Below are 24,600 nucleotides of genomic sequence, written 5' to 3'. Positions count from 1 at the left end.
ACTTGCGATGTGAAAAGGGACACTTAAATCCACCGTTTGCCTGAATAGCCGTAAAACATTGGCTAATTCTACTTGAATGAAGTTCGTTAAATTAAACAACGAATGTATTAGATAAAATAGTACAGCAAACGACATCTAACACGGTTTATGATATTAATAATACTTTTAGGAAGGCATCTTCAAATAAATGATGGCCAATGTTGTTTATGATCAGACTACTGCAAAAATACATTACGGCGCATGGCTAATTTATATACAGTAGGCTATATGGTGAGATGAAAAAATGTGAGAGAGAGGGAGAATTGAATTGAAGAGAGAGAGAGAGAGAGAGAGAGAGAGAGAGAGAGAGAGAGAGAGAGAGAGAGAGAGAGAGAGAGAAATGGGGGAGAGATGGGGAGAGAGAGAGAATTGAAGAGAGAGAGAGAGCGAGAGAGAGAGAGAGAGAGAGAGAGCGAGAGAGAGAGAGAGAGAGAGAGAGAGAGAGAGAGAGAGAGAGAGAGAGAGAGAGAGAGATGGGGGGGGGGGGGGGGGTGATTGACAGAGTGTCCTGGGATGGAGCAGTAGTTAAGATGTGAACAGGGATGGTTTATATAGCAGTGGGTGTGAAGCACATAGTAGTCACTTCATTACCACTGCAGCGCTGAGCGCAGCTCCACGGTAAGCTACAGTAGGGCTATAGAAGAAGCTGCCGCGCTTCAACATTATAAAACAAACCAAAAAAAAAACAATGATAAAAACCAACGTTCTCTAACAGACACGCTCTTACTTTAAAGTCCTACGAACCGGTTGTAAATTAAGTTACACAATTTGATCCAGACCAGATCATTGGTGTATAATAGCGCGCACAGCGGGAGACCATGCACTGTCAAGCCGAGCTGAGACTCTCCTCCCCCGGGCAGCTGAAGGCAGCCAGGCGGCGCTACAAGACTTTCATGATCGACGAGATTCTCTCCAAGGAAACGTGTGATTACTTTGAGAAACTCTCTCTCTACTCGGTCTGCCCGTCGCTCATCGTCCGCCCGAAGCCTCTTCACTCGTGTTCGGGTAAGAAGATTTACAACTTTTATTTAAGCACTGACTGAAGATCATGCATTTCAAAGCCATAGAAAGTGTAGCCTATATCACCATAGAGGGTTTTGGCATGCATTTGTCCTGTTGTTTTCTGATTACGAAGACGGGTTGTTTGTTTTGTAAGCATTGGAAATCGTGCCATAGTTTATAAATGTAATAACGTGGGTGTTCATATTTTTATTATGAATGGGGAACTTGCGCGAGGTGTGTTTTATTTGTGCGCTTGCAGAAAATGTTTTAAAAGTTTGTCTACCTTTCAAACAAAAAAATAGGTATGCCTATACATGCACAATGTTTAAACGGCATTATATAAAAGCAATTCACAACCATTTGGTTGAGTTTAGCCCTATGCGCATAATGCGCAGCCTAAATAATAGCCTACAGGAATCAAAAGTTGAAGACCTATTATAGGCTACTATTAAAGAAAAAAGAACGATTGCTTTGACATACCGGAAAACGCTTGTAAAAGTGTAGACCTATTTCTATTAATATTTAAGAATAGGCCTACCCTATACCTTAAACAAAAAGTGTACTGACACCTTTGCAATATTGCCCTCACACACACACACACACACACACACACACACACACACACACACACACACACACACACACACACACACACACACACACACACACACACACACACACACACACACACACACACACACACACACACAGTGTGATGTAATAATGTAATGACTGGGGCACCGCATCCATCAGTATCATTCACCACCTACAGTATGCAAAAGCTAAACAGTAGCCTAAATTGTTCGCGCATGAACTATGTATGATGAGAATTACGTGCATCTTGTGTTTGATTTATAGCCTAGGGCAGTGGTTCTCAAACGTTTTCATGTCAAGGACCCCTACAATTATATGTATTTGGCCTCGGACCCCCATCTCAAAATATTTTGTTCCAGGGACCCCCAGAAACAAAGATTTGAGTTACAAATGTTCGCTTGAAAATATATTAAAAAGATTTGCACACATTTTCACGATTTTTCAAAAATAGCAGATCTACGATAGTGCGGCACTCGGTGCCGCGCTATGAGCTTGTATATCTGCTATTTCTGAATAGCCAAATGACGGTTTATTAACTAATTTTGCTGCGGACCTCCTGGTACCACTTCAAGGACCCCTGGGGGTCCCCGGACCCCACTTTGGGAGAACCAATGGCCTATAAATGGTCGTTGGCATTTGCGTGTGTGCAGGAAAACAAACATCAATTACCAGACATACAAGCATAGACACAATTAGGCTATTAGCCTTGTTAAAATACAACAGGTGACAGGTGTATTCCTACCAAATGTATCGTGTGTTTTCTGATGTAGCTTCACGCTTAGGGGAGGGCGAGGGGTTGTGACCTTTTTTCCCTCCGTTTTACTCGATTACTAAATACATACTAGCTCAATTATGACAACATTTTAAAGTTAACAACTTGGATCTGTCTGTGAACTGTTGGTCGTGTTTTTAAAAATAAATCTAAACATAAAATCCACAATTTTGATTTGAAAATGGTGAGCGCACTGAGGGAGGGGAGGGTCGATTGTTCCCATATATATAATGGGTCGGTTGTTCCGCTATTCTAAAATGTCACGGTAAATTATTTATAAAAAATCCAAACTCATAGCAAGTGTTCAGAAACATGCCACAGGTTCGTTTTTTTTTCTTTGTGAGAGCCACACATTATAACACTGGATGAGTGTGGTGTGCCCCGGCCCCCCGGGTCTTTCCTGTGGCTGCAGATGATATACATTGCTTTGACTTGTCAAGTATTCGGCTATACGATATACTATATTATATATGCTATAACAACTATTAGATCATCATGCAGAAGAAACCCATTCTCGCCAAACTCTTTGCTGGAAAAAAAAAGAAACTCATCGGCTCGTTTGTTCTCATTCACTGGGATTAATGTGAACGCTGTGCTAAAGCCAGCGGCTCGGCCCACTCTAATGACTTACTGCTGCCGCTTCGCATTGTAGGCTACTGAGGCATGGGTCATGCCCTCCAGTCCTGTTATCATCCCATCCAATGCCCATTTGATTACGAGCTCTGTCTGGGAACAGGTTGATGTGGCATTATTAACCACGCGTTCATAACTGTTGCATACACACATACAACTAAGGTGGTATAGCGGCCACTGTTTCCCAAACAGTGGGTTGGGACCCATGTTTGGGTCGCGGACTCGCGGATTTTTTTGTTGGTCACGCGAGTAGGCCTAAATTTCTCTTTTTGTGTCTTCCATTAATATATATGTAGGCCTATATACATATTTCAAAAGATTTCAAAAAAGTAAAAAAATAAATAAATAAGCGTTTAAGAAGTAGGCCTTGTGAAAATAGCAGATCTACAAGCTCACAAGGCACTGTGTTGTGAGCTTGTAGATCTACTATTTTCACTATAGTTTGGGTCCCGGGCAAACGTCTGTAGCCTCATTTGACAACAGGTGCTAAGCACCAAAATATTCCCTATGAATACGAAATTAATTAGTGCTATTTAGCAGTATTTTTAAGGCTAAGGTCAGGATTTGACATGTAAACCGTGCTAAATGATGTGGCAACACACTGATTGAAATGTGGAATAAAGTTGCACTGAGTTCATGGCCGTCTGATCAGCTAATTAGGCCTACTGACAGGTGTGTGTCTTGGTATGATGGAGCTCTGCTCAAAGTCACACGGGCACTGACGTTATCTTTTTCTTTGATGGTTTAAGGATATGTTAACGTTTTTGTTTTTTTGTTTAATTGGAGTTGTTAGGCATATTCTTAATTCATTAGGCGGTATTGGCCAACATGCAATCATTTTCTGGCGCATGTCAAAGCAATCGTGTCATTCCCCCCCCCCCCCCCCCCTTCAGTAGCCTGAGATTAATGTGCTCTTCAGCTTTTGATTATATGCATCCTAATCTACTTTATTTATGTACCCTAACCTCAGCCAAAGTGTTGTAATGGGAAATTCTTCGTATTTAATAGGCCATATATAGGAATACGAGAATAATGATGGGGTTGCTTGCTATATTGTCAATCAACCTCAGGCTGTGATTTAAGTTAACTGCAGAAATACATTCACTGACAAACCAGTCGGCGAAGTGACAATTTAATTAACTTTTTTTATTTTAATACCTACAAAAAGGGGGGGGGGAGACAATTACTGCATAAAAAAAATAATCAACAAACTATAGCCTACCTACTCTAAAAACTGGTTAAACATTGGCCAAATTGTCAAATTATAAAAGAAAGAGGCAAAAGAAAAAAATGAAAATACCTGATCAAGCTCAGAGAATAGCCTATGTTGGAGTTGCTACTTGCTTTAAATATGTCAATCATGACAAACCCCAGGCAGTGTTTTATAACAGCAGAAATGCATTCACTGACAGATCAGTCGGCGCGGGAACTATATCTTTCCCAGTCAAATGAGTTCTTAATCATGCATCATGCATAGCTGTGTGTAATTCTTAATGAAACCAAGCGAGCCAGGCAACCGTCGCAATCAAGTAACCATTACGATAATTGCTCTAAACTCTGAAATAATAGCCGCGTGCAATTTGATGACAACGATGGCATGGATAAAAATAGGGGGAAGCAATTGACTCATGTTGGACGGCAAGAGAGGGCACTGTGAACTGGATTTGGCAACCCCTCCCTATCAGTGTTGCCAGGTTTTGCGAGAGAAACGAGTAACCAGGTCTACGGAAACAAGCCCAAAAAGAAGCGAGCCCATCGCCCTTTAAACATAATTGGGTATTTGAAAATAGCCGATCTACAAGCTCACAACGCGTGGCAATACAACCGTTGTGAGCTTGTAGATCTGCTATTTTCAACAACAAAAAGTCTTGAAGAAAATCTTAAAAAGTGGATTTTTTTTTGTGCAACATTTGAACACGACAAATCTTGTATGGGGGTCTGTCTCTGGCATAAAATATTTTCAGATGGGGGTCTGGTCTGCAGACTAATGGGGTCCTACCTTGCCTCAAAAATGTTTGAGAAACACTGGTTTTAAACCATTAAACAACATTAGGAAATAGGAAGCAAGATCAAATAAGCAACTACACTTTAGAAGCAAGCCCAAAAAACCGCAACCCCACCAATATAACTACAAGCAACTTTACAGGAAAAACGAGCCCAAAGTCGCTTATAATACGCGGACATGGCAACGCTTGCTCGGTCGGATGGATAGAGTAACCCGTCCCGCATATCAGAGGATTCAGAGCACTGCGCCCACCACTTTATTTGTAGCTGAGAGGGGGTGTGAGACACAGTATATTCCATAACTTCAATGGTTCGTAGGGCTCTTTATAGAAGCTGGCAGGCTTCTAGGCCCTGAGCCAAAGTAGAGGCCTCTGTGTCGGACCCTCTGTCTCTCTCTACATAAACACACACACACACACACACACGCGCACGCGCGCGCGCACACACACACACACACGCACGCACGCACGCACGCACGCACGCACGCACGCACGCACGCACGCACGCGCACACACACACGCACACACACACACACACACACACACACACACACACACACACACACACACACACACACACACACACACACACACACACACACACACACACACACACTGCTTAACTGGGGAGCTGCGATAACCCCCTACTACCAGCTGAGGCCGCTAAAAGACAGTGCTGCCAGGATATTATTTATGACGTAGGCCCAGTGATTCTCAACCTTTTCAGCCGGCCGTGACCCCCCCCAAATAATCATTTGAACTGGGGATCCCCCCATTCTGTTTGACTCCGTTCCACAGTTAAACGTTGTGAAAATACCAGATCTACAAGCTCACAATGCCTCGCGTTGTGAGGCGTCATGAGCTTGTAGATCTGCTATTTTCAAAATGTGTGCCTCTTTCTTATATTATTTGACAATTTGGCCAATGTTTTATATAGTTTGTTGATTACTTTTCATGCAGAAATGCACTATATTTTAATTTGTTTTAGGTATTAAAAAGGTCTTAAAAGTCCTTAAATTGTCACGTCACAATCATCTGGGGACCCCCACCCCCCAAAAAGAAAAAAATCATGTGAGGACCCCCACTGGGGGTTCCGACCCACAGGTTGAGAACCACTGATGTAGCCTAAAGGGGTTCAGGTTAATTAATGGCAATGAGTTTGTTTGTTTTATGTAATAGGCCAGTCGAGCATATACTTATGATTGTCATAATCCTTCTTCTCAGTGCATCTATTAGCCTTCATTCAGAACAGTAGCATTGTGCACAGAATATGGTACTAAACCCTGCCAGGTTTAGAGGTTAGATTCCCACTGCGGATAAACAATTCTAAAAATGTATGCGCTCATGCTGCTGTAAGACACTTGGGATAAAAGCTTCTGTGAATTAATTTAGTTTCTCTAAGCACTATATTGTTCTCTTTAAACTCTAACGTGCTTAGCCTACAGTATGTCACTTTTTAGTTGACTAGTAGGGGTGATTCTTATTCTGCTTATACTCTTACGCCTAAATTGCATTATGTCGCTCTGAACGCTATCTACTAAATGCCTAAATGGTAGTTGTTACTCATTTCAAATCCTGTCAACTTTCTTTTATTAGATTATACATTTATTTGGACTTTCAGTTTGTCCTCATTCATACCATTCATACCAAGCTACAGTATACACCATTGTATGACACAAAATATTCATAGTATAATTTAGGTGAAATGACTGGCTAAACAATATTAATCCCTTCTCTCAGTGTGACCCATAATAACTTTATTTATAAGAATAATAACTTTATTGACGTAGCACTTTTTTAAAACAAGAGTTACAAAGTGCTGCACAAAAAATGGGACGAAATTCACATGAAGTGTTGCAAGGACAGGGGTGATGTGATCACGTGTTAGTCAAAAGCCTGACAGCAGCATTCTGAACAAGTTGCGAAGGAGAGTGATTTATGGTTTAGACCTGAATAGAGAGCATTGCAGTTATCTAAGTGGATGGTGATTAAAGGCATGGATGACCTTTTTGAAATCTGCAGCGGACAAAAATGACTTGATTTTGGAGATATTTCTCTGTTAACTGACTTGACTTGCAAATAAAGATTTAGAATCAGAATTGATAAAAGTACAAATGCTGATTTTATATGTATAGACAAGTTGGCCAGATTATCTTTAAGAGGGTTGGTTTATTTTGGGGGAACAAAAAGGAAAATCTCCGTTTTGTCTGTGTTTAACTGTAGAACATTTTGGGACATCCAGGAGTTGATGTCAGCAAGACAGGCTTTTAACCTATCAAGGCTGCGAGAAGTTGGGGATTTGATTGGCAAATACAATTGCGTGTCATCTGCATAAGTGGAGGTTACTGTGTAGGATAATGTGGCCCAGCGCAAGCATATAAATATGAAAATAATAAAGGTCAGAGAATGGACCCCTGAGAGACATCGTACATAGAGGGGCAGACGAGGACCGGCCACAACAGAAACAGTGCTGTCGGCAATGATGCGAACGGAGGAGTTCTAGAGCCGTTCCATTCAGGCCAACCCAGGTATAAATGCAGGGCAAGGTGAGAGAGATATCAACTTTGGTGTGATCTCACCTGATCCTACACAGTAAAATCCTCAGCGTCCATTCAACTCCCCAGGGGCCCTATAGTCAGGTAGGCTACTGGCTAGTGGCCCCGGGTACTGGTATTTTACTGTATGGGGGACTACCGTGGCTAGTCAATCACCACTACTGAAGGCTTAGAGAAGAAAGGGAGGAGAGCTAAAAGTGTTTTCATCCCATCTTAAAGCATAATCCACCACAGACAATAAAGCCTGCCATTAAATAGAAAGCTGGCTTGAGGAGGGTTGACTGCAATTGTGTCAACGCGCACGCGTGTGCACACACGTGCGCAAGCTGCAAAGTCGTGCATGCACACGGATCCATACGCATGCCAATAGAAAATACACAGTATGGATGCATATTCCGTGACGGATATATTTCGACAACTAGCTGTCATCTCTGTACCATTTTCCACAGGGCCACGAACATCAGCCCTTCTCCATCTATGCATACTATAGGGATCAGATTTAAAAAACAGTTTGTGCCTTAGGCTGATTTGGAATCCCACATGAAAACTCACAGCGATCAGGTTTCATGTTAAATACTTATTTAACACTTAACAGGTAATGTAATGCCTGGTGGATCGGCACACAGCGTCAGTCAGCATGTGCATGATGGAAAAAATACTGCTGCAACTACTGCGCATGGAGAACGTGTCCTTGACACTTTAATCTACCATAATGTTGAGAAGTGTTGTTTAACTGCTCCAATCTGTCATATCCTCTAGGTGAAAGAGTCTAATTAAAGCAGAGAGTTTGAACAGAAGAAGAGGCACTCCTGTTTGCCGTGCATGCCCCACCCCAGTGCACTTGTTTGATAGGGAAAGCCGTGGGCGCAGAGTGACAAAACAAGATAAAAGCCATCTAATTGAACACATCTCAAGCTGTCACCCCACAGTTTACACTCAAAACATTGCACAATGTCACGTACAGTTCTTATTGTGTCCTGAATCATCCTTTTCGGCATCTCATTGAACAGAAACGGAGAAAGACAAATAGTGAATGCTAACTTACAGTACAAAAAACAACAGGTGGTTACAGGGAATACATTTGGTGTGTTGATCCAGTTGACACAACAAAAGTCATTCCAAGTCAGGCAGAGCCAGAGAAATTGCTGAGAATACATTTGCTCAAATTTGCTGCAGTGCCTCTTTAAAAGAGCATCTCAGAATGATTTCTACACTTTGACATAGTAATGAAAATCATGTCACGTATGTAAATGTGACCGTATCGTTGTCCGTACTTGTGTCTTTAATTTGATAAGTTGACCAAAGCTTTTGTATTTAAATGGAATGCTTAACAAACTGCCTATTCTTGATCTATTCTTGGCAGGTATGCCTTTGGTAATGACTACCATAAGCACTTGTGCCAGTCTCCGCATTCCGACTGTGCTTATCAAGAGTATCACTGTGCGTTTGCTCGGGGCAGGGTTGTGTCGCACTCCCGCTGTGGTACACAAACGGTTTATTTGTGGACTATTGACAGAACACTGGCACTTGTCAACAATGTGTCAGATCTGGGCTTGGCTGAGAGACAGCTCGCCTGTCAGTGGAAAGTCACCACAAGGTTTGACATTTCCCTCGCACCCTTGACTCATTTCCTCTCTCTCTCACTTCTCTGTTTTTCTCTCTCTCTCTCTTTCTCAGTTAGCCGTCCAAAAGGAAAAAAAAAAGTTGAGACAAATTCAAGCTCTTTGTTGACAAGAGACTTCCTGAGGAACGTGACAAGAACCTGAGATATGTTTTTGTTATTCAAGCTGACAGGGTGAATCGTTTATCCGGTTGTCCCAATGTCCCCTCAGTCTTTCGAATCTTAGACGACTGTGAGAATGCATTAGCGAACCAAGAGATTAATTATTATGAAAACATTAAACTGGTGCCCTTCGATGGTGTAGGTTCTAACTATAAGATGCTTCCTTACATGTACATTACCTCTGCTCGTCCACCTGCACCTCCTTTACACTGTCATCATGCTTTTGTCTCAATAGTCTACAAATGATGCAAAGCCCATCGGACTGCCCGTTTTCCTTTACAAGTTTTCCAGATCCAAAACATTTAAAACTGAATTTGAACCAAGAGAGGGAAAAAATGAAGAGAGGGCGGGAAAAATAAGACTTCTTGTCTGGACCTGCTGCAAAAACAGCAGCACAGTCTCATGTTGGAAGATTAGTGATGAGCTCAGCACCCTACCATGATGTCATGTTGAGCCCAAGGCAGTGTCTGGTGTGTGTTTGCACGTGTGTGTTTGCACGTGTGTGTGTGTGTGTGTGTGTGTGTGTGTGTGTGTGTGTGTGTGTGTGTGTGTGTGTGTGTGTGTGTGTGTGTGTGTGTGTGTGTGTGTGTGTGTGTGTGTGTGTGCGCGCGTGCGTTTGTGCGTGCATGCACGGGTATGATAGTGCCTGGTTGGGTACCCATACAGAAGTTGTACGTTGTCTTTGCAAGGGCACGATCTACTCTCTCAACCCTATGTATGCAAGTGTTGGGCTAATGTATGCTTCAGTGAGAAATTGCAATGCGACATAAATCAGGATTAAAGGGATATTCCACCGCGCCTCAAGCCAAAATCAGGGTGATCCAGTGCGTCTCAAGAGCCACCAGCGGACACATATAACTGAATAAAGAAGGCGCTGGAGCAACGCGGACGATTGGAGCCTTTTTATTTTAATAACAGGGTGCAAAGCACAGACCCCCCCCCCCAAAAAAAATAAAAAAATAAATCCCTTTTAAGTCACTTGAATATTTTCAACAGGAAAAAGTCTCAATGTAAGTGGCAACACTAATCACTTGGTCTGGCGTTTCTCTATTTTCCCACCTGTTTTGTCCAGTTGGATTTAATACCGTATCTGTCACCTACCTGCCTTAAGCCATGAACTTCATGAACCCATGTGCAGAAAAGTACAACAGATAACAAATCATGTTTCAGTGTGTGTGTGTGTGTGTGTGTGTGTGTGTGTGTGTGTGTGTGTGTGTGTGTGTGTGTGTGTGTGTGTGTGTGTGTGTGTGTGTGTGTGTGTGTGTGTGTGCGCGTGTGTGCGCGTGCATGCATGCATGTGTTCATGTAAGGTCTGAATGAATCATGTGTTGCATGCTGGTGTTCAGTGATGATGGCCTGATGTACATCTGCTCAAACACTAGCTTTGATCTGACCTCATTATTACTTCCTTGCCCCCCCCCTCTCTCTGTATCCATCTCCTCTTCTATCAGTCCTCATTGCTTCCTGTGTGTTATAGCGACTTTGTGTTGTTAATAATGGCCATAGGACTATAGCTTTTATGTTTGAAACATAAGGATTTCTTCCCCCCAGCAGTTCAATGCACACACAATCCTTACCCATAAACACATGCTGCGGCTACCATCTTGGCTACAGCAATGTGTCCCCCTCTGCCGCACCACCCTCTGCCCCCTCCCTCGCCAAGCACTAGACAAGTGTTAGCCTACTTTTTATTGATTCTGGCGTCTCGACGCCTCTGTCTGCACTGATAAAGAGCGAGAATGTGTGTGAATGTGTGTGAATGTGTATGTGTGTGTGTGTGTGTGTGTGTGTGTGTGCGTGCGTGCGTGCGTGCGTGCGTGCGTGCGTGCGTGCGTGCGTGCGTGCGTGCGTGCGTGCGTGCGTGCGTGTGTGCGTGTGCGTGTGCGTGCATGTGCGTGTGTGTGTGAGCATTTGACTGAGTTAACTGAGAGAAAGAGTTTAATTGTGGAAGGGTATGGTCTCTTAGTCCTTGGATTTATTACTGCCATCTGTATGCGTGTGTGTGTGTGTGTGTGTGTGTGTGTGTGTATGGGGTGGCGGGATTGCGTGTAACAAAGAGAATGTGTGCACATGTGTGTGTGTATGTGTGTGCAGGCTTGTGATAGGGATGGCATGGGGCTAGCGTTTTTTTTTCCCTGTTGAAAAAATAATTATTTAACTTGTGAGTTCAAAGGAGCCGTGTAAAACACACACTGCGTCATCGGGATCATAGCCCCGGACATTGAAAAGGTCAGAAGGAAAACACTTTTCACGCTGAAAACAGAGCAATTAAACGTGCTGCATCCAGGCAATTACTGATAGTCGATTAAGGCGCCGCCCGAGCCGCGGAGAACACATAAAGCCCCCTAAAAAAACATAAAATGACACATTACTGACGTATTTTATTTTATTCCAAAATGAGATATCCTCAAAATAATTTAATAAAAGACATTCACATTTACATCATTTGTTTGGCACTAAATAAACATTAGAATCGGTGGCTATTCAATTATTATATCTGACAACAAAGTTGACCCGGTCTTGGATTTCGGGTGATAATGTATTCATTGTATTGCAGTGGTGGAAAAAGTACTCCGGTAATCCGGTAATCACAATTCTCTTCAGTAAAAGTACAAAAGTATTGGCATCAAAATATACTTAATGTACCAAAAGTAAAAGTACTCATTGTGCAGAATGTCCCGTTTCACAAGTTCATAATGTATACAATGTATATATATATATATATATATATGTATACAAATCTTTTGAAAATAGCAGATCTACAAGCTCACAATGCGTCGCTTCGCGACAAGCTCACAATGCGTCGCACAAAATATATATAGGGCTGAAGTGGTTAATGTATGTTTTGTGATAATAATCTAAATCTGCAAAGTAACTAGTAACTAAAGCTGTCAAATAATTGTAGTGGAGTAAAAGTACAATATCGTCACCTTGCTAAACTAATGGCCTACAGTAAGTCATTTTTGGAGGAAAATGATGCCTAAGTCAGCTCCTCATGACACTGGCCACCTCTGGTAAAATCGCCCATCTTCTAATTGAAAAGGATCATGCTGTTTGCTCCCCTTTTAGTATAATGGCCTAACTCCCTATTGTGACTTAGGCTAAAATAGGCATTTTTTTGGCCTAAGTCGCATGGTTTTGTGACTTAGTTCAAATTATTTACTGATTTAGGCCATTTAAAAAAAAATGTTGGCCTAAGTCAGATTTAATCCTATTTAAACCTATTTAAATCTATTATGTTAGATAACTGACAGACAGTGTTATTTCTATTTTAAGTCATCATTTTTTATAAACATTTATTTTAATTTTTCCCGAAAAACTTTTAAATGACATAGGCCATTAGTTTAGCAAGGCGACGATATTTGCCTCTGAGATGTAGCCGTGGAGTAGAAGTAAAAGTACTGAACATAGGAAACACTCCAGTAAAGTAAAAATTCCTCAAAAGTGTACTTAAGTACAGTACTTGAGTAGATGTACCTATATTTACTTTACACTCTGTTGTCGCTGCTTTGCAGGCCCCACACTGCGTGCCTACCCGCTCCTCTCCGTCATCACACGGCAGCCCCCCAATGTGCCTCCCCACCACCTCTCTCAGCCCCAGAGCCAGACCCTGTCCCCGGGTGGCGGCCGGGTGCCGGCGCACCTGCCCCTGCTGTCGCCCCAGCAGCAGCACCACCACCACCCCCGGGGGGCTTCCTCCGAGCCGTCGCCCAGCCAGACGCCCGTCAGCATCAGCAGCGAGTCGGAGGCGGAGCACTGCAGCGCGCCCCGGCTGAAGAAGCCGCGACGCAGCCGCACCATCTTCACCGAGCTGCAGCTCATGGGCCTGGAGAAGAAGTTCCAGAAGCAGAAGTACCTCTCCACACCTGATAGGTCAGTATGATGGGAGCTAGAAAAAGCTGCACTTTTGATTGGGTTGGATTTAGATGAGGGATTGCACGTATAATATCAGTGGTGGGAAAAAAGTACTCAAATGTTTTACTTATGTAAAAGTATCAATACTGCAATGTAGAAGTACTCCGTTACAAGTAACAGTCCGGAATTAAAAATTGACTTGAGTAAAAGTACAAAAGTATTGGTATCAAAATGTACTTAGAGTACCAAAAGTAAAAGTACTCATTATGCAGAATGTCCCATTTCACAAAGTTTTCAAATGTATAAAATTCATAAAAATCTTATAGTAGATCTACAAGCTGTCTACAAGCAAACAATGCGTTGTGATGCAACGCATTGTGAGCTTGTAGATCGGCTATTTTCAAATGGCCGAAATGCATATAGGGCTGAAGTGATTTTGTAATAATAATCAAAATCTGCAAAGTAACTAGTAACTAAGTTTTAAAGTTAAAGTACAATATTTGCCTCAGAGATGTAGTGGAGTAGAAGTAAAAGTACAGACAATTGGAAATACTCCAGTAAAGTAAAAAATACCTCAACATTGTACCTAAGTACAGTACTTGAGTACATGTACTTAGTTACTTTACACCACTGCGTGTAACATAGAGTTTGACCCATAAGGTATTGTATAAGGTTTGACCACCATGTTAGAGGCACTTTGTTATTGTTATGTTAATACAATCATTCTAATCAAAATCTTGTATTATGCTGTTGTACATACAATGTTCCACTGCACAAGACATTGAGCCATGGGTTGAAATCAAAGCTTAAATTAACAACAATATATCAATGTGTCCAACAATTTAAAATGTGTGCACAAAATATACAACAATGACGGTCTGGTTGGCTGTAGACTGAGAGAACGAGAGCAATCCATGGTCTCGAAGGGCGGATCCAAACCCAGGCGCCCGGAGCAGGCGCGTCCTCCGATTGCTTCACCAATCTATGTCCCCGCCCCCCCCCCCTCCCCCCTCCCCCCCCCCCCCCCGGTCTGTGCACGGAGCAGGCTGACGTCACCAAATTTAGAGCGACGCCCCTCTGCACTCTGAATGGTTAGGAGATAACAAGCTTCAAAGACCATCGTTCCTGCATCGTTCCCCCAGACTTTTTTCTTTTGTAACAAAAAAAATGGCTGGGTTTCCGAGGCTAGGTTGGCTGTAACCCTGGCATGGAGAAGAAGGTATATTGAAAGAACAGTGTGAAAGAACACGCACAAACATACAAAATGCATTTGTTAAAGACAGCTTACCCAACCATAACTTTTTGATTTATACTGTGGGGAATGTAATGTGAATTTGCCTTTAGCCAGCCATTACCTCAGCGTACTAGCAGAGACAAGAGTAACGTTTTAACCCGCTGCCCTCAAACAGCAAAAAAAAAGTCTCAACAAAGAAACACTGCCTTATTCAAGAAAACAGGGACAGGGGCCAACACAAGCAAATAGAAATGTATTACATTGAGCCATTGCCAATCATTTAATACATGTGCAGGTGTATATAAAATACAGTTAGCATTGTACAATAAGATGAGGTAATATCTTGTGTCGTAGGTTTCATTCTCTGGGTCATTTTTGGGACCTGACATCAGGCCATAACACTTTTTTTCCATTTTTATTTTAGGCCTCACTTTTACATTTGGCCTGTGGGCCATATTTCCAGCATAACTCACTTTAATATTGAACAATAAACTTTGAAAACTTCCCCCTTTCCCTTGAGTAATAGGCAACCCAAACAGCTTGTCCACCACTACAGAGTGGATGTGTGTAAACCTCACTGCCCTCCTTTCCTCCACTTTTGTGATTAAGATGGAGATGAGATTAAATCATTATTGATGTTACTGTAGTAACATTTTAAACCCACACACATAGAATAACTGACTGCAGGCTACATTACAGTATATGAGCATGGCTTCTCATACATTTACACAGGCACATAATGTAATACATAATTCAACACACATTGTCACCCTTAATATCACTGGTGGAAGAAGTACTCACATGTTGTACTTAAGTAAAAGTAGCAATACCACAATGCAGAAATACAAATTTGTTACAAGTAAAAGTACCAGTATTCACAATTTACTTGAGTAAAGTACAAATCCCATCCTCCGGGAAAACTCCCACGATGCAAAATTCAATACATGACTATGTGCTACGAGCCAGCGGTGAAAGAGTTTGAGCCATGCCTCAGCCTCTTGAACAAAGTGCCTGAGGCAGAGGCACAACGTCAGTGATCGGTGATCAAAACCAAGCCAACACACCCCCCACCTCCAGCCTGCGGTGCCAAAACACAGCATCTTGTCAAAATATCTGATTCTGACGAGTTGTTGAGAACTAATTAAATCCCCCCAGCTGTAAGGGCAGATAGGTAGATAGATACTGTGGATAGAAGATAGAAATCTTTATTGTCCATAAGTGGAAATTTGTTTTGGAAAGCGCAAACTTGAGAAAATCCCCCTCTACAAAACCCCACATCACACGTGTGGTGTGCTCCCCCACTTTTGGTTTGTTGTGATCCAAAGCGCAGACAACTTTCAGATCACCTCCCAAAACCTCAGCCACCCTGCTCCCTTCTCTTCCCTCACTTGGCCTGGAACCTCTGCGGTCTGTGATTGAGATTGTGTACGAGAGGAACCCAAGAGCGAAACAAAAAAAAAAGTTCCTGGTAAACCACAACTTAAGACGCTCTAATGATTTATCTTCTCAAGCAATAATGATTTTTATGTGCATTCGGATTGTTATAATCAGGGCCATCATGATCGTCATCATCATCCTTATCATTGGGTATTTAGCTTTATCTGAAATTCCATTCTGCCAGGCATCTAAGTGCTATGGACATCTTTCAATTGCCTCCAGTGGAGTCTTCTGACTTCTACAGTGGAGCTGTTGCTGTAAGTGTGTGGTTTCCCTTCATAGAAGACTAATGACCATAAATAACCAGGGTGCTTTCCTCTACTGCAATTACTTTTCCTTGCCTCCAGTCTCCCTCTGCAGTGATAGACTGTGGAGGTTGTGGCTGATGGACAGCTTGATTGCTGGTATTTCTGCCGTAGTGCATTTTGAAAACACAGTGTGTGAACGGGTGCACGCTCACAGACAGATGCGCCCCACACAAGCGTGCACGCTTGTGCGTGAGTATGCACACTCACACAAGCATGTGCGCGTGTGCACGCACACACACACACACACACACACACACACACACACACACACACACACACACACACACACACACACACACACACACACACACACACACACACACACACACACACACACACACACACACACACACACACACGTATAAAGCTGCACAGACCACACATCCGGTGAGAGGGCTCTGTTTTTGTGTCAGATCTCTGTTTCTCCGTCTGCACGTCTGTCTGTCTTCCTCCCTCTCTCCATCAAATGAAAGAGTAGTTCCTCTCGGTGGCTGAGGAGGATTGAGAGTTGGTGGCGAAAGACTTTGAAGGGAGGGAAAATGTGGCGGAAATCTCATTTTTAAAACTTGATAAACCCCAATGCCTTTTCCCTCCCTCGCTTTCTTCATCTGTCCCTTCCTGAGCTATATCGCGTTACGCGGCAAACCAATAGCCAAATTAGTCATGGGCTTGTGCACATGTGGTGGATGCATCCAGGATCCCGTGCAAACTCTCCCGACCGTTGCTGGATTGCTGGCTCCTCGGTGCAGTTTGTTTTCAACCTGGGGTTGCCCTTCAGCCGCAGGTGTACAGTGTCTGTCTGAGACAAGAGGACCTCGAACTCTGGCTGCCAGTCAGGCAGCTTTGATGTGATGTGAGCAGCCAGGGAAAGAGTTGAGAGTACTAACGAGAAAGTGTTGTTAGGTTGAGGTTTGCCCCAGGTGTAACGCCTGGTTGCATACTTGGCGGACAAATTTAATCGTTTACCGTTGGAATTAATGTTTAGTAATTGATAGCGTTCCCTGACAAACATGCCCTGTTTTTTTGTTTTTTTCTTGTTTTGTTTGTAAAAATAGGTAAGCACTAAGCAACATAATCATTTATTTCAACTGTTGCCTCGAGAATAGGTGCAGGTTGAAGCAGTTAAAAAGACATTGTATAAAATGTGCATTATGATACGAGCTGTGTTTTGTCTTTGTGTGTGCAGGCTAGACCTGGCCCAATCCCTGGGACTCACACAACTCCAGGTGAAGACATGGTACCAGAACAGACGTATGAAGTGGAAGAAAATGGTGAGAGAAAGTACTGTCATTTGTTTTACTCTGCTCAGGCTAAAAAATATGGCTATGCTAATTTAAAAGATTGAATTTAAGGTCTATTGGTCCTGTCTTGCTGGACATTTAACGTAACTCTAATATTTGAGATTTAAAATACAAATAAAATAGTCATTCTAGATTTTCAAAGATAGTGTTGCTTGACCAAAAGATGAAAATCATGTCACTCACAAGTGAATAGAAAAACAATGAGGAAGCAAGATAAAGTAGAGGATGAAAGAAGGTATAAGTGAAAGAGAGAGTGCAAGGGATAGAATGAAGGAGGGAGGGAGGCCAGTATGAGACGCAAGAAGGGACCAGTGTAGGTTTTGACTGATGATAATGATAGCGAGCACAAACGCTTGTGTAGTTGGGTCAAAAGCTCAGAGAACAAAAAATGACCTCAAATCGTTAACTCTTAAGATAAATGAGTGCAAAAGGAGCAGCCCAAGAGCAATACGTCTTCTCTTAATTACTATAATAACCGGCGTTGCCTTTGACTGCTGCTGCCATCTATCACGAAGAGGTCCACTGAGACCATGTATGTGTGTGTTTCCTCTTTTCCAGGTGCTGAAAGGAGGTCACGAGGCCCCCACCAAGCCCAAGGGGAGGCCCAAGAAGAACTCTATCCCTACCACAGAGGAGATCGAGGCGGAGGAGAGGAGACTGAGGTTGGAGGAGGAGGAGGAGGAGGAGAAGATGAGGAGGGTTGCTGAGGACGCCGGTCTCATGCCTCACGGAGGGGAGGAACCTCAGTCAGAACCTCAGGACCTCAGCAGGGTTCCCCACATAGTAACAGAGACCCACAATCTCACGGGGGCAATGGAAGGCTCTGAGCAAGAGTCTCCACTCCCGATGCAATCAGAATCTCAAGCGGCAAGCTAAAGCAAAACAGGAAACAGTCAGAGACTCTACACTGCCAACTGGAAAACAGACACGTAGTGCCTCAGGATCACTGTAAAAAAAAGTCCTGTCTGGTCTTCAGAATCATTCGTTTTGGGGGTTTTGACTGGAAGCTTTAGTGACGTTCAAGCTCAACTGATTGTAAACTGATTACTTTTCCTATAGCAGGTGCATTGCAAAGATATAAATACTTATAGGCCCTGTTTGCACTGATAAAAATGTGGCCTTTTAGAAACTAGATTTGAATGGATCCTCCTGCCAAAGATGCACACGACATGTAATAAGTATAGCATTGTTTGGTTTTGTGTGATATGATATGGGAGTTACAATACTGTATGTTTCCGCTCCATCCTAGAAACCTTTTAACATTATGGCATGTGCCAAAATGTCAAAATTAGTCTTTGACTAATAGTGTGGGCCTAGTTATGTATATAGATCAAATCTCTGCCAAAAAGTACATTATTATTAAATAGTCATAGTGCCTTGTCTCAGAGGAAAAAGCTTTGCAAATGTGTTGAGAAAGTAATGCAAATTAAATGCAAAATATATTTTTTACAGTGTTTCACATAATATTTGGAATACATGTGGTGTTTTTTGGAAGCAAAGTCAAGTTTGATAAAGAAATGTTCCATGCTGTAGAACGCAGTTGTTCAGCACAGCTGCTTTTGTCATTTTCCATATCTCTCTGTAATTTACATTTTTAAAATGCTGTTTCACTTTTAAATTAGATATTTCTGCCAAGCCAAGCACTGTAACATACTGTAGAAATATTATGTATAAAACAAAACATGTTCATTAGGATATACTATATACTATTTGATTTATGATCCGTCGGGGTTTGTCGGATGGCATATACCTGTACCTGTCCATTATCTATTCTTTTGTCATGGAGGGTTGATTGAGCTTAAGGAAGCCTCTTAAGCTGTCTAAGACTCTCAGAGGGAATAAATCATAGCCTGTGCCAAAGAAACATGGAAACTGCCAAACAGTAAAAATCCTTCAGAGGTTCTCAGCCTGCGGGCTTGCATGAATGCCCCCATGCTAATACGTTACACTCGGTCCTATAAAACTGTCCTCGAATTCCTGTCAACACTTTGAACACTTTTTCCACATTAAACTCTAGTTGTTCTCTTTTGACAATTTTGTAATCATAAAGGGTCTCATTATTTGAATCATACAGATCTATTTTTGTTGTTTCAGCAAAAAAGAAAAGAAAAAAGTGCAGTATTTTTCTGATGTAAATAATGCTTGTTTGTTATTCTTGCTGGCTGTTTTTTTAATTTAGTTTGTGTAAATTTGTCATTTTTACTAGGTTATATATATATATATATATATATATATATATATATATATATATATATATATATGCGCGTGTGTGTGTTCTGTGTATTTAAAAACATTTAATAAAACATTAATAATTTCCATTTTACGTTGAGATTATTTCCATGCTAATAGCTCTGATTTAATAATGAAAGTAGTTTGGCCTGTTTCACAGCCTCCCATACCGCATTAAAATCTAATGCCTATCTTTAAATCAGACACATCAAAAATGGCATTCAAAGCATGAGGGTAATATTTCAGAGGATGCTTCTTAATGTAGTTCAGCCTTTTGAAGTGTCTGTCGTAAATCACATTCAAGGGAGAACAAAGATTTGGTTCTGCCATGTTTTGACATTCATCAACTCTATCTCTACAGCAAATGAGCTGGCCTTCAGTGCACCTAAAGGCACTTCTGTGACCCTGAGTGAGTTACAGTCTAAAGAGTATTTTTAGTGCCTGATACCGGACACGGATGATTTCTAAAGCAAACTGTGCAGGTTAGCACTGAGTGAGGTACAGCATGCACTAACGCCTTGTGTAAACATTCTGAGCATGCTTTGTGAGCTTTTAAAAAAGCATAAGTCCCTGTGTGTACTGTTCTTGAGAGTATGGTGTTACAAGTCAGTTTTCAGTCTTGAGGAGGAAATTAAAGGGGCAGGGATCGTAGTCGTGACACAAATGTGTATTTTTTAAGCAACACCTGCTGCAGGGCCAGGAGCAGTGTTTGGCTCTGTGCACGTGGCCTTTTGAAACAGTTAGTTTGAGCACCAAAAATCATTTCCATGTAAACAAACCTGCCATCAGCATTAACAGCCATGCTGGTTGCTACGTGCAGATGAGAATACACATGGCATTCTTACACTTGTCCTGACCAGCAACGGCTTTGTCTGCTGTAGGAACCTAGCTAGGATGGAGAGAATTATTTCTTTGTTTAGGCACATTGGCTCGAGTGATATCTTACTATGTTTCCAGATTATGTTTTGAATACAGCATAGTATTTCATTCCATCATTACGGCAGCGAGTACGTCTCAAAAATGAACATAAAAATAACAAATTCAACGTATTAACATGAACTTCTTCAAACTAATTTATCTTGCACCCTATAATAGCTAACCTCCAATTGGTGATAGCACAATGACGTTAGCCTGGCTCCAGCCCCTAAAATCGATAGCCTCGCATCGGCCCAATCGGGATTGGGTTAATCCAGTAAGAATTCATCGCTAAAGAGTTCCACTTTGGCCACGCCCCCATCTCAGAAAACGGCTGCACTGAGAGGGCTTTCAGACTTTCAGGGCTTTCTGAATAATGGAGTGACACGAAATGAAAATTCAGGCTGAGTGTCAGGCTACATTGACGTGCTTCTTTATTGAGAGAATCAAGGCTACATTTGTCATCTGCCTGGATGATCCATCAACATCTTCTGTCTATGTTAGTTAGTAATTAGTATAATTTTGTAATGGTAGCAACTTTCAAATCTATTAATGTCACAATAACGCAGACATATGATCTCAATATCCTCTGAAATTGGGTGAGCGGAGCATTTGCGTGCATGATGCCAACTGCCATTCTCTAATGAGCACTGTCAGAGAAACAGATACTATTTACCTTGGCCTAAACATAGAGCCTAAAATAAGCCATGAATAAGTGTCTGGTTCTGAACACCTGGAGGCAAACCCTGCTATGCTTGTTTTTTTTCGTCAAGACTCTTACAGAGGTCCACGTGTTTCCCCAGGTTAAATACAGTAACTCATATGTGTGTGCATTTTCCAAGGCTTTAAAGCTTTCTATAAGATTACATAGGTTATATAGTTCAGGGAGAGATTCTCTGAGCATTTCATGGATGGCAGGAGAACATCCACCTCCAGGCAAAGGGCAAATGGGTTGTGGTCAACAAGCCAGTGTCTCAAATCAGAGTGCCTTGGGATAATCCTTTTGAAATGCAGGATATTTCTACTGGCACATACTGTACACGTATGGTTACAAGGAATAACACCACCAATATGGGGATTTACCTCACTGACTGTGGCCATTTAGTCAGTTGTTTGGAATATAACCTTTAGTTGAGTTGAAGTTTTCAAAATTTGATTTGCCATTCGTCAGGCTTAATGTCAAATGAGCAGTGAGTCACAACATAGCCACCTGGTTAAATGAGGGCTAAAATAACAACATCCTCCTGGTGCAGGTACTGTGGGCTTGCTTTAATTGTTGGGAATGAGGGCAAACATTTGCCCATTAAAAAACCCTTGCAAAAACACTCTGACTGGCAGGCAGGCAGGCAGGCCTACTGATACTTAAAACTACGCTACAATGCAGGTCTCCACAAGCTATAGCAAGCTTGCTCGCGGCTAATTGTTGTGAGGCGAGGTAAGGGAAGGACTTTCAGAAAGAAAGAAAAAACCCTTGCGGCTTAATTTGAGAGACTCTTATTTTCTCTCAGGTCCAAGTTCAAATGAGGGTCACAGGGGTGTGAGCAAGCAGTATCAACACCCCAGCTAGCCCCTAGCCCCTCTAGCCCGCCTCACCCTTATCCAGTAAAGACATCCATCGCGCACGTTCACCTGTCAAGTTTAGCTCAAGCTCAAGCAATTAGCCCGCGACAATATGAGAGGGTTTGGGGGGGAAGGGTGGCTTTCAGTGATTTACCTTCCTCTCCTCTGTTATGACAGGGGAAGTCATCACTAAATGTCGAAAGTGGGAGTTACAGCAGGACTTACCAAAGTCAATAAAGGAAGACGTTCTCTCGGTGACATGCACAATGCTCCCTATTGTTCTCTGCCACAGCAGAAGGGGAGCTGTCATCGGCAATTGGAATCAGCATCAGAACAAGACTTTTCCCCCTCAACCAGTGCAAAACAAATACTTGCAGCAAAAGATTTCCTTCAGAGAAATTATTTCAGTTTCTTTTATGTTTTGTGTTTTTTCCCCCCAGTTCCCAGTTTAGCTATTGCCTCTGGCAACCTCCCTATACTGTTGGCCTGGGAAGGGTGTACACAACTATGTGCTTCCTCCGATACACATGGAGTAGCCATTCACTTATTTTCACCAAATAGCAAAGGAGTTTCACAGGGAGAGCGTAACACACATGGAGGTTCACGCTATCTCCCCCAGATCCCTCTCCCCACTGAACAGGCCCCGCAATCAACCAGCAGGTGCTGCTAGAGCAGCAAAAAGGCCACCCACGAACAATTGTTGCGCACCTGGCCAGGCCGGAGTAGCCTGGTAAACCCTCCCTCCGGAAATCTCATTTCCATTTGATTTCAGGAGAGAGTCTGGCCTGAACCGCCTTTCTGCAATAATCGCTGTGGGCTGGAGTTGGGCGGGAGTAATACAGTTGACTGACAACCCCTTCAACCAATGATCGTTTTTCCCCTTCAGCCAATCAGCAGTTCATGTTGACGAGCTCCAGACTATGTGACGCAACGGGACCTTTGGGACGGCCATGCCGAAAATAGGTTGCCTTATTGGGATACATGCGTGTCACTCCCCGCCCCTGCCGGTTCTCTAAATTAATATTTTTAAATAGGCTCTGTCATGATTAATTGACCACATATATGAAGTTAAACAACTAAATTCTATCCAAACGATATCTTAATAGTAAATTCCGTGCCTCAAAAAAGAAGTTTGAGACCGTTTTAAAAACTAAAGTAAACAGTGAAGGCACTCGGACAACAACAATGGCTGCCGTTCGTCTTTTGTCGGCCCCAGTCAGGCTGCACTCGGCTTCATTCGGGCTCACTCGAACTCGCCACCTGATTGGCCAACTGTCGCTGTCAATCACAGAACGATGTGCGACGACGCTGATAGGCTCGTCGGTTCGGAGAACAGAGCGATTATTGCAGAAAGGCGGTTCAGCCCAGACTCTCTCCTGAAATCAAATGGAAATGAGATTTCCGGAGGGAGGGTTTACCAGGCTAAGGCCGGAGGAGACCCTCCCGGGAATCGAACCGAGGTCCCTGCAGTGTTGGATGAATGTTTGCCACCGGGACTCACCACTTTCTTTTCCTTTCTCTTTACCTTAGCTTTTATTTGTATTCTTAGCGCCTTGTGCCGGTCCCAAGCCCGGGGAAATTGGCGTTATAAAAAAATGTATTGATTGCTTGATTGAATATTTTATTAGGCAAAACAAATTAAACAGCACAGTTACATTTAAAATACTTTGTCTAAAAGGGCTGTTCAAAAAAGTCATTGCGGTCTTGTTTCCATTGAGGTCCTTGGTATTCAATTCATAGTCATATATAGTGGCACCAACAGTTCAAATATCAACACAAAAATACAGAAAAAAATAACACTATATGTACAAACAAAATTATGATGCTATATGTACAACAATGGGGGGTCTGTCGAACGGAAAAAAAGGTACTACCATTCTGCATAATATGTGGACAACAAACCAGATTTCTACTGGATTACGTCCCAATGTCTGGAGTGTAATTCAGTGCAGTTCAGCAGACAAAGATAACAAGACAGCTCAGATTAACATTCTCTACCCAAAATGGGCCACAAAATAGCATCTGAAATCCGATTATAATCTTCAAACAACTCAAAGGGCCACTAATATGTTGACCGTGCTTAATGAGTTTGATTGCATTAGTTCCTGTCGTTTAGTCTGTCATCGTCTAACATCCATGGTGACCATGCTCTCCACACTCTCTTTAGTAGTGTATAGTCTCCTAGTAGCCCTTGGGGCTAACATTATAACTCAGTGCACCCTTGCCCATGCACTTTGGGCTTTTTCGCTCTAATGTATTTAGTGTGTTAATTACAGTGCTGTCCGCCTCCCTGTCGTCTTTCTCCAACTAATGCTCCGGTCAACATGTCTCACTGTCTGTGAATTCTTGACAATGCCTCCCACCTTCAGGCTCTCACATT

General features: G+C 42.4%; 1 protein-coding gene across 2 annotated transcripts; it reads left to right on the top strand.

Annotated features, from left to right (window-relative positions):
* The first annotated feature begins 552 nt into the window (after window positions 1–552).
* Window positions 553–19,719, top strand: barx2 (BARX homeobox 2). Of its 2 annotated transcripts, none has more exons than XM_084065419.1 (4): window positions 553–1,044; window positions 12,897–13,254; window positions 17,402–17,486; window positions 18,075–19,719. In XM_084065419.1, the coding sequence occupies exons 1-4, from the start codon at window positions 858–860 to the stop codon at window positions 18,390–18,392; spliced, it is 948 nt and encodes a 315-aa protein (XP_083921545.1). In that variant the 5' UTR covers window positions 553–857; the 3' UTR covers window positions 18,393–19,719. The 2 variants fall into 2 exon arrangements, with proteins under 2 accessions (XP_083921545.1, XP_083921546.1); XM_084065420.1 differs by having other exon boundaries at window positions 17,402–17,496; window positions 18,075–18,363.
* Window positions 19,720–24,600: the final 4,881 nt, after the last annotated feature.

Source organism: Gymnoscopelus microlampas (assembly GCF_963454915.1).
Source record: "Gymnoscopelus microlampas genome assembly, chromosome: 8".
NCBI lineage: Eukaryota > Metazoa > Chordata > Actinopteri > Myctophiformes > Myctophidae > Gymnoscopelus > Gymnoscopelus microlampas.
Note: the sequence above shows the minus strand (reverse complement) of the source record. Positions and strands in the feature narration are given on the sequence as shown.